Source organism: Podarcis liolepis (assembly GCF_965112155.1).
Source record: "Podarcis liolepis genome assembly, chromosome: 5".
Taxonomy (NCBI): domain Eukaryota; kingdom Metazoa; phylum Chordata; class Lepidosauria; order Squamata; family Lacertidae; genus Podarcis; species Podarcis liolepis.
In genome coordinates, this window is record NC_139556.1 from 1,401,828 (window position 1) to 1,413,100 (window position 11,273).

General features: G+C 45.8%; 1 protein-coding gene across 1 annotated transcript; it reads right to left on the reverse strand.

Moving 5' to 3' along the window:
- Positions 1 to 1,490: 1,490 nt before the first annotated feature.
- On the reverse strand, positions 1,491 to 10,991 carry KLHL42 (kelch like family member 42). Its single transcript, XM_083503454.1, has 3 exons — positions 8,263 to 10,991; positions 4,164 to 4,357; positions 1,491 to 2,066 (listed from the first exon to the last, which is right to left on the reverse strand). The coding sequence occupies exons 1-3, from the start codon at positions 9,060 to 9,062 to the stop codon at positions 1,621 to 1,623; spliced, it is 1,440 nt and encodes a 479-aa protein (XP_083359580.1). The 5' UTR covers positions 9,063 to 10,991; the 3' UTR covers positions 1,491 to 1,620.
- Positions 10,992 to 11,273: the final 282 nt, after the last annotated feature.

Here is an 11,273-nt window from a genome sequence, read left to right on the forward strand (position 1 = left end):
CCTGAGGTCTCCTGCCATCTTCCATTACTCTACCCTTGATTCTCCCTTGCTGCTCATACTTTCCAAAGTGGGTGGTTTCTCCAGAACCCAGCTAAAAAAACTACAGTGCAAAAATATTTCACTTCCAAATCAACCATGAGACAGTCTTCTCAAACAGCCCAGATGGTGCAGATAAACCTCACTAAAATCAATTGGACTACTCATGAGTACGATTTTTTAATTGCATCTTTATGGTAGAAACTACCCATCAAACTTGGGACATTCAAATGTATCTTTCCAAACAATCTTTGCTGTACACAATAAATACAGCTCACCGTTATGTGGCATGTGGACATCCCTTCCAAGTGAAAGCATAATCTTGGCACACCTTATTGAGACATAGACCCAAAATGACTATAAAAAGTTGTTATTTCAGGACTGCTGATCTTGACCACAAGGAATAAATCTTCAAGGGAAAAGTGGATATAATACTCAGTTATCAGTACAAATATACATTACTCTGGATCTCATTTTGGTCTTGGATGACTGAAGTCAAGTGAGAAATTTTATTTCCATCTGAAGAGGATAAACACAATGGCAAACACTATGTCCATCAAAAGAATGTCTAGTGATGGACTATAGTCTGTGTGGCACTGTTTTGTTTGCAAAGAGATATGAACGTCCCAAGTTTGATTAGTTTTCACCAGAAAGATGTAACTATGCCTACTTACCTTGGTGTCAGGGGGTGGAGTATCTCCTCCCCTGGTAGCCTCAGAGGCAAGAAAATAAACAGTTTGTATTTTATGGCTTTTTATTCAGTCATCTGGTTGCAAGACAAAAGATCCATGTCTCCACACTTAGATTTTGGCTACTCTGAGCCTCTCTTCTTCATTCCCCAACAATATCCTGAAAATCTATGGGAAGTCCCAGGAGTCATACTCCTTTGAACCCTTTGTTCTTGAATGCGTAGGTATCCACAAGCCCTTGGTGAAGAAGGATCTTCCATACTCTCCAGGGAGGTCTCTGCTGGCTGCTAACTCCCCCCACCCTCCACTGTCTCATAGCTAGGCCACTTCTTCACGCAACTGTGAAGCAGTCCTGTCTCCTTCTCCTCTTCTTAGAGGAGCCAATCAGACCCAGGGCTCATTTCCCATTCCTCTGTTCAGTCCAGTCCCTGACACTGGGTGAGACTATCTCTGAGCTGATTTGCAAACTTCCCCAAGTCTACATCTCCTAGCTTGAATAGGCAGGTGGTATCCAGAAGTGAAACATTTTGGCCCTACCTGTTGCTAAGGCCCTGCACCATTTCGCAAATCCATCATCTCAACCCTTTAGATCCTCAGCTGAAGCAAAGATTAAAATAAATGGAACTTGTGGGGATGTTTACCCATTACCTCGCCACCATTTTTGTCTTGCTCATACGTGGCACGTAATTACAACTGTAGACTTCTTGCAGCAAACATCACCTTTTTCTTCTAAAGCATTATATATACCAAGAGTGGCCAATAAAATAATTTTTATAACTATTTATCGGATATAAACAACTTGTGTTCCATTTGGAAAAAAAGGTAACCAGGATAAATAAATTTCTTATTCAACAATTAATGAACTTTATGCGGAAAATAAAATTGCAGTTTACATTCACATCAGATTTGGCAAATACATAGAACAGACCAACATGTTTTGTCCAAAGGTTGGGAAGTGCCTAACAGATTCCCAACTGTCTGAAAATATATTGTACTTTAGAAAAACTCTGTGCTCCAAGCTTGTTGACAATGATACATCTCTGGTCAGTATATAGATCCCATCGTTGTGTAGTGTACAAGTCAAATTAAGACCAGATTTTGACGTGTTTTCTTTGAGGTAGAGCCATTCTCTGGTGGCAGTGTTATAAGACTGTACTGTTAACATGTCCTCATTCTGGCTAGATTTTTTTTTTGATCCCAGTTCATGGATGCAGCCTCCAACAATATAGATAGTTTCCTCCACTGATAGCATCTGCTGCTTGCGGATATGGATGTCACACGATTCAAAGGTTGTCCAGTTGTCAGAGCTGGGACAGTACTGCAAGATATTCAAGTTCCGGTCTGCAACAGAGAAGATATTAAATACAGAAAACTTAAATTCAACTTATTTGTACACTGGGGCCTACAACACCTGGTGGTTAAAAGGTCTGATTTCAGGTCAGTTTTCTTTTTCAAAAATGTGGAGAAAGCTTGATTACTGTCCTCTGCAAAGTAGGCTGTTGCTGCACACTTTTCCTGCTTCTCTCTCATTTTCTACTCCCTACAATATCCGTAGTTTTGTCTTCCTTTTGCCCTAGCAACCAGGACGCGTCTTTCCTGCAGTGGGTTCATCTGATATCAGGTACTCCCTAGAATTTATACTATGCAAATACACAAGCACACCACACAAGTGTGAGTGGACGTTAAAGAATTCAACCCACCCAACCAAAATTACTGTGCAAAATGTGAAAACTTTGCAAAGAGGCTTAGATGTGTCTCCTGAGACCAGGTTCTCATTATGAATTCACTGTAGAGTTAATTTACAGTACAATGGGATATATGTCTACTCAGAAGTAAGTCTCTTTGTATTTAATGGGACTTTCTCCCAGGTAAGTGATAAAAGACTGCAATCTAGGCTTGTACAGGCATTGGGGGAAAGCAGAGTTCTTCTGCCTTTAACAGCTGTGTAGCAGGCATAAATCCAGGTTAAAGCTTTTCTAGTATAGAAATATGATTATGGGAAATATTTCACCTGTTCACATTCTGTCTGTCAGACATTTTATTACATATGTGGCCACTGATTTATTTTTGGGCCCTCCACAGCATATGACAAAAAGCGCTTGAAGGAGCTATGTATGTTTAGCCTGGAAAAGAGGAGACTGAGAGGAGATATGATAGCCATCTTCAGACATCTAAAGGGCTGCTACATGGAAGAGGGCGCATGATTGTTTTCTCCTGCTCTGCAGAGTAGAACTCAAGGCTTCAAGTTATTAGAAATGAGGTTCCTACTAAGCATTCGGGGAAAACTTTCTGGCAGTAACAACTGTTGAGTGGAACGGTCTCCCTTGGGAGGTGGGGGACTCTCCTTCCTTGGAGGTTTCTAAGCAGAGGTTGGAGGGCCATCTGTCATGGATGCTTTAGCTGAGATTCCTGCATTGCACTGCATGACCCTTGGGGTTCCTTCCAACTCTATGGTTTTATGCAAATTCATGTCATCTTTTCCATGTGAGTTGAAGGGCCCAATCACATATTCAGTGTACTGGTCTCAGAAAATCCTGTTGCCACCCTTGTACCTTTCATAAGCAGGTCAAACAGTCTGAAGGCTTCAGAAGACAAGAGATCAAGTCCTTTTCAGAGACTCACTTCATAATATCAATACAATGTTTAAAGAAAAAAAAAAAGATCAACAGGTTTTCAACCTCACAATACACCACACGCTTAATATCAGTCAACACTAATTCTCTTGCAATTTTGCTTAAATGTCCTGTCGAAGTCACACTCAAGATGGTGAAAAGAAAGGGTTGTTGTTGTTTTACAACCTTTCAGTGTGTGTTTATCGCTTAAGTAACAGCTGTTTGACTTATATTGTAATACTAAAATAAGGTACAGTAGTACCTCAGGTTACATACGCTTCAGGTGACAGACTCTGCTAACCCAGAAATAGTGCTTCAGGTTAAGAACTTTGCTTCAGGACGAGAACAGAAATCGTGCTCCGGTGGCGCGGCAGCAGCAGGAGGCCCCATTAGCTAAAGTGGTGCTTCAGGTTAAGAACAGTTTCAGGTTAAGTACGGACCTCCGGAACGAATTAAGTACTTAACCTGAGGTACCACTGTATTTAAAACCAACCACAAACATTACTACTAAAACACACTGCTTATTAAATTGAATAAAGTCATACCTCGGGTTGTGAACGTGATACATGTGAGAGGCACGTTTGCAACCCGCAGCGTTCGCAACCTGAAGTGCTGCGTCTGCGCATGCGCATGACATCATTTTGTGCTTCTGCACATGCGCTGAAACCCGGAAGTAACCCGTTCCGGTACTTCCCAATTTGGCGCAGTCCGCAACCCGAAGGCGCGCAACCCGCAGCATTTGTAACCCGAGGTATGACTGTATTGAACATGCCAAAGAGCATACAAGTGTTAAAATAACACTATTCCTTTCTAGTACTTGTCTTACCTCTTGTAGTGTAGCCTCCCATGACGTAGATCTTGCCCTGGCACTCACACGCTGAGAATTCTGCAAGAGGGGTTGGTAAGGATGCTGCAAAGTTCCACCAGTCGTGCTCTGGGCTGTAACACTCAACATTGGAGAGGAATTGCCCACCAATGGCATACAACTTCCCACTAACAGCCAACAACTTGAAATTAGACCTACAGACAAAACAGTTGGAGAGTTAAATCATTGAATTATACTTTGACGTGCTTTTGAACTGCTAGGTTGGCAGGAGCTGGGACCGAGCAACAGGAGCTCGCCCCGTTGCGGGGATTCGAACTGCCGACCTTACCGGCAAGCCCTAGGCTCAGTGGTTTAGACCACAGCACCACCCACATCCCTAGAGGAAATTAAACAAGCTAAAATAGGTAAAACGCCGGGGCCAGATGGACTTTCAGCAAAGTAATAAAAACTTCAAGACTTTCTGGTACAACCACTTAAAGAATTAATGAATGAGATATTAGGGACTGGGGAGTCCTGGAAAGAGGCCTATATTACACTGATTCTGAAGCAGGATACCGACCCACTTTTAGTTTAAAATTATAGGCTATCAAACAATGATGATAAACTATTTGCCAACATACTAGCCAACCGAATGAAGGTTTTTTTTAGTCGCTTTAATCCATCAACATCAGGCAGGTTTCTTGCCAGGCCACCAGATGGAGGATAATATAAGAAATATAATTGACATTATAGATTTGGGACATAACATCCAGGTGGCAGATGGGAAATGCTATGGAAAACAGACTAGAAATTTATAGCATGCTGTACACTGAAAGAAAATTATATGAAAATGATGTACCAGTGGTATTTGACCTCTACTAAGCTGGCAAAAATGTATAAAACAAGTACAAATACCTGCTGGAAATGTAAAGAAAAAGAAGGTAACTTTTATCATTTGTGGTGGACTTGTAAGGTAATAAAAGCTTTCTGGGAGATGATATATAATGAAATGGAAAAAAATGTTGAAAATAACCTTTGTTAAGAAACAAGAAGTTTATTAGGAATCACATTCCAAAAGAAGCAGTGTACACCTGCATAGAAATCCAAGTGGGAACAAACCCCATAGCCTTGTGGAGAGCAGCCAGGTAAAAATTACTGGTAGTGGAGATAAACTATTTATTTATTTTGTTTACTTATTAAATTTGTATACTGCCCATAGATCTCAGAACAGTTCACAACATATATTAAAAACACGACACACGTTGTGATTGAAGTCTACTATAGGCCACCATCTCAAGGAGTAGAGGTGGGTGCTATCTTCCTGAAAGAAATGAGAGCTGTTTCAGGGAAGGAAAGATGAGCAGTCCTGGGGAACCTTTACCCTACCGTCAGTTCTAAGTATGGGATCCTGACAACTTCCTCTTTCAGAAGGAACAAGGGGATCATGAGTTGATCTTAACCAGTAAGACAGTTCTTTAATGGGGCAGGAACTCTGGGAGGATGTGACCATGTAAGGCTGGAATATATGATCTTATGGAAAGCCAAAGCATAGTCAGATGTGTACCTCACAGAGTTTAGAATTACTAGGCAGGAACGCATGGCTGGATGTGCTTACAAGGAAAAGCTGACGGGGCTGCAAAAAGGCATAGCGAGGAGCTGAAAATAAAGTGGACTTCTGTAATAAATGAAAGAGGACAATTCACTGAGAGCAGGCTTGTTGGTGAGGGGACAGTATCAAAAAAGCTAAAGCTTAGAATAAGCAAAGGCAAGCAAGAGATCATGATACAAACAAACAGGGCATTTCCCCAGGAATTTCTGAAGCAAGGGGAAGAAGAAAGAAATTGTAGGCCTGGTGAAATGGGGTGAAATGTTAACAGGGCAACACCTACACTCAACTGCTGTATAGCTTCCATATTCTTCGAAAATGGGATTTTTTTTTTTTTGGTAATCTCACATTAATGTGACTGGAGAAGGGTGACGATTGTCGTCCAGGGCAGGGCTGCCATTGGCAGGGAGAACAGAAAGTAGTGAAAATCAAATTCCAATGAAAAGGACCCAAAAAATCAGTTCAGTGTCACAGCATCTGTTTCAGCCTGGTTTCCTCACATACCAGAGATAACTTTGGAAGCCCAAAGTTATGTGGGAGATGCTGCAATTGCTGCTACTTTCCATGTATAGTTCATCCCTGCTGGGAACTGGAGCAGTGTTGGCCTTTGGAACCAAAAATGGTCATCTCCCCCCCCCCCCCGCAACCACTCTAGTGTGTGAGGGCAGGGCTGGTAAGGGATGTGAGGGGGGGAGAGCACAGTTTCAGACTCTCTCCACATACTGTTAATTATCTGAGTTATCAATCACTGAAGGCGGTTCAAATGTAAGCAAGAGTTTTATAAAAGGTGACTTTCATTCCATACAGAATATTTGTTCTTTCAGCAGCAATGTGACTCTGAAAAGCAGGATGCATATTTGCAGCTTGTTGGGTAGGTGGGTGGGTGTCGCGTGGAGAGAAAAGGGTCAATAGTTTTGAAGCCTGACTTTGCTGACATTTGCAATTAGGTCACCCTGTACATTTCCACCCACCAATACAATTTCCCTGCTGAAAGCATCTAAGCTAGCCATGTTACAAAATGTGAGCAAACAGCCGTGACTTCAAATGGGCACCAGCAAACCTGCCTTGTTTTGTTTAAATTCAAGAGATTTAGACTAGAATAATATGAGGCTAATAGAAAAACCACAGTCAAAGGAGATTGGTTTTTTAAAAAAGAATAGTTTGCAGGTGGTAGACATGACATGCAGATGTGCAGCTCGTAGGTTCTGTAAGGTGAGAGGCTTATTTCTGTTGGGGAAATTAAAAATATAGTATTTGCCGTTTTCCACCTGCCTTTCTCACCAATGGAGGTCTTCGGAGGCTACAGCTGGAGCCCGACAGTGGAGGTCCACAATCAGGGCATGATGGAAGCAGCATTCCTCTGTTCAGTAGAGTAAAACCAATGGAAGGCAAGGTGAGCCACCAGTTTTGCAAATCTTTAGGCTTAATGAATTTGTCCCTTATCAAACCACTAGAAGTGGACCAACAATAAGAATGGGTAAAAGAACCCTTCACATTGGCTGCACTCTAATATATTTGGAGCACCAAAGAGACACAGGAAACAATTCCCCTGTGTGAGAGACAAATGGCACACCCCCTTCCTCCAGGACAAGGGCAGCCCAAGCGCCATATTCCCACAAGGGCAACCTTCCAGAGGCTGCATGCAAGTAATGGGTGGGGCCAGAGGCAAAAGTGGGCAGAGCAAAGGCTTCCACCATTCAAGGATGCAGCCCAGAGAGACAAAAATCGCTTGGGAAGGGTGTGGGTCAGGGCTGGTAGCAAGGCTAGGCACAATCCCAAGGGCCAGACAGAGGGGCCCCAAGGTTTACCACCCTGATCTAAGGCTTGTGAGACGCTTCCCATAGCAAGTGTGAATCTTGCAGGCTACTCTCATCGACCATAAACCAAAGACAAAGAAATACACCACTCAAGCTCTACTGCCAAGAACGCAAAGGATGCAACTGAGCAGAAATCGCCTTTCTACGGCTGTTATTCTAAATATACACAACTTAAGACTGAAAATGACAATTTAGCCATTGTCTTTAATGCCATCCTCTAAACCCAACCTAATGTGTCTGATTTAAAATGTGGTACCCAGCACTGGATACTGAACTCCAGATGTGGTCCACTGCTGCAGAGTAAGTTGGAACTATTACTTCTCATTACTTGGAAACTGGTTCTATTTATGTAGCCTAAAATTGCAAGGTTTTTCTTTTTCTTTTTTTGCAACAACAAAGAACATTTCCTGCAAAGTCAGGTGTCCACCATCCTACAGATATGTGGTTATTGTGTGTGTCCATGTATAACATGGCATGCATCTCGGCTGAATTTGAGTTTGTTGGCCTAGGTTTCCATTCCTTTAAGAACTGCATTCCTGTCTTCTGAGGCGCTAGTTGTCTCTCCACTTTTGGGTCTTCTGCAAACCTGATCTCAAGACCACACTTAACCAGTTTGCTATTCAAACCAGCTTGGCTTTTCCACACCTCACACTGAAAAATGCTTCCATTTATTCCAAACTGGAAAAGCAAGCGTTACCTTTTCTGGTTCATCGAGGCCACGGGGCTCCACTCGTTCAGGCAGGGGTTGTAGCAGTGCGCGGCCGCGATCTCCTGGCTGCCCAGCCGGTGGCCGCCCGCCAGGAACAGGTAGTTGTCCAGCACGGCCGCGCCGTAGCCGCGCACGTTGGCCAGCTCCGGAGGCGGGCGGGCGGGCAGCGGGAGCCAGCGGCCGGCCGCCTCGTCGAGCCTGCGCATGGCGCCGGGCGCGCCGCCCTCCTGGGGCCCGGCTCCGGCGAAGGGGCCCAGCGCCAGCAGGGCGGCCGCGCCTCCCGCGCGCCTCTCCCGCAGCTGCTGCCTCAGGGCGCCGGGCAGCAGGCGCCGGGCCTCGGGCCTGCGGAGCACCGGGTGGAAGCGCGCCGCCATGAAGGCCTCGCAGGCGGCCTGCAGCTCCGCCAGCCCGTAGACCTGCGCCAGCTGGTGCAGCTGCAGGCAGTTGGGCAGCGCCACCTGCGCGGGCAGCCGGCGCAGCAGCGGGGTCACCTGCAGGTAGCAGGCGGCCTCCACCAGCGCCTCCAGCGCCCCCTCGCCCTCGCCCTCGCGCTCCAGGCCGGCCAGGCGGGACGTGCGGATGAAGTCCAGCACCAGCTCCAGGCCGCGCGCGCGCAGCCCCCCGCGCAGCTCCTGCACCTCCGCCGCCGCCTCGCGCATCCCCGAGCGGAAGAGCGCGCCGAAGTAGTCGCTCTGCTCCCGCAGCTGCCTCTTGCCCACCGGGAAGCAGCGCTCGCCCAGCCGGATCTGCACCACCGCCGCCTCCTCCGCCTCGCCGCCCTCCGCCATGGCCGCCCCGGGACAGGGCCGCCGCCGCCGCCGCGCTCCGCCTCCCTCGGCCCTCCGCGAAAGGCAGGAGTCTCCCCGTGGCGCCGGAGGAAAGCAGGGAGGGAGGAAGAGCCCCTGGAAAGGCAAGGCCGAGGAAGGCAAGGGGAGAGCGGCGACTCCTGTGCCTCCTGACCCGGGGCAGGGAGCTCAGCAAGGGGCAAATGCGCCAGCAAGAGCGGGTTTGCCAGAGGGCTAGAAGAGCTCCAGGGATGCACTAGAAGCATTAGCTTGCCTAAGCATTAAAATATCCCACCCAAATATGGTATGTGCATTAACTGCACCATTTTTCATAAGATGTAGCACATTGTGAGCCTGTCACCTGAATCTTGGGAGTAAATCACATTAAACCGAGCCGGGGTCAGGAGGAAAGATGTGAACATGAAGCCTCACAGAAACTAAACTTCGCTAACTTAAATTAACTTGGCAGATTGGTTAAAAAGAAGGTAAAATTCTTCAATCATTGGGCAGCCCAATTTGACTTGCTTTTGATAGAACACAGTAAGTGCAGGTGGTGCTGTGGGTTAAACCACAGAGCCTAGGACTTGCCGATCAGAAGGTCGCCGGTTTGAATCCCGGTGAGCTCCCGTCACTCGGTCCCTGCTCCTGCCAACCTAGCAGTTCGAAAGCACGTCAGAGTGCAAGTAGATAAATAGGTACCGCTCTGGCGGGAAGGTAAACGGCATTTCTGTGCGCTGCTCTGGTTCGCCAGAAGCGGCTTGGTCATGCTGGCCACATGACCCGGAAGCTGTACACCAGCTCCCTCGGCCAATAAAACAAGATGAGCGCCGCAACCCCAGAGTCGTCTGCGACTGGACCTAATGGACTTTACCTTTAAGAATGCCATTTGGTGCATGCCTTAGGTTTTCTACACGCATGGCCACAATTATGCTTTTATTTGTTACACAGCACTTGACCTATCTGTGCCTTGCTCAATATTTGTCTTTCGTTACGGCCGTTCAAAAAGTTTGCAGGTCTGTTCTCAGATATTTCCAGGGGGCAAAAGCCCAGCCAGCTTCTTTTCACAGTAGGTATTCTGCACGGATCAAGGAGCTCCGCGCTCACCAAGGGACAGAAAGGCAGGATGTGTTCCCAGATTGTGGCCGTGACATTCAATCTGTTTGGTGTAGCAAGCAAAAGGCTGCAGAATGGAATTTCTTTGTGCCTGCCTCAGGTGAAGAGGGCTCCCTAGCAGTCTAAAACCAGGGTCAGGTGGGTAGAAAACTTCTTCTGTATGGGCTCATTCCATTAAGGTCATGCAGTGTGAGGGCTTTTTGTTCTGTGAAGCACAGAATGGTGTCTTATTGCATATCACGGCTCTCTCTGCCCTCTCTGCAATATGCTATTGCGTTGCCAAGATGGGTTGTAGTTTACAGCATAACCTTAGTTCACAATTACACTGCTTGATCAGGCCAAGTTCGTCCAGTCCAACAATAAGACAGTGGCTTCTGGAAACATCTACTGTTCCGGCATAGACTGCCATGGGACATGGAGGTTCAGTGTAGCTTGTGGTGCCTAGTTTCTTAACCTAATTATGCCCTGTGTCACAAACTTCCCTTTGTCTAGAAAAACATAATGCAGTGGTACCTCGGGTTAAGAACTTAATTCGTTCCGGAGGTTCTTAACCTGAAACTGTTCTTAACCTGAAGCACCACTTTAGCTAATGGGGCCTCCCACTGCCGCAGCGCGATTTCTGTTCTCATCCTGAAGCAAAGTTCTTAACCCGAGGTACTATTTCTGGGTTAGCGGAGTCTGTAACCTGAAGCGTCTGTAACCTGAAGCGTATGTAACCCAAGGTACCACTGTATACAAAAATTAGATCATTTCTTTTATATAGAAAACTGTATAAATCTCTTAATCAAAATATTCTCTAAGTGGTGTACATAATAAAATTATCAATGAAACACAGATAAATCAGCAAAACTTTTAAAGACAAATCTACACAATTAAATTATGTGTATACATAATAAAAAATGATGCCTAAGAAGAGCACTGCTGAATCAGACCCTGTGCCCATCTTCTCACAGGGCCCAACCAGAAGCCTGTGGGAAGCACACAAGCAAAATCTGGGTGTAACAGCAGAATTCTTCTGAATTCTGAAGCCCAACCCACACAACTAGACATGGACATTTAGTTGGAAGTAAATCCCTTTAAACTGAGGGGCCCCGTTTCTGT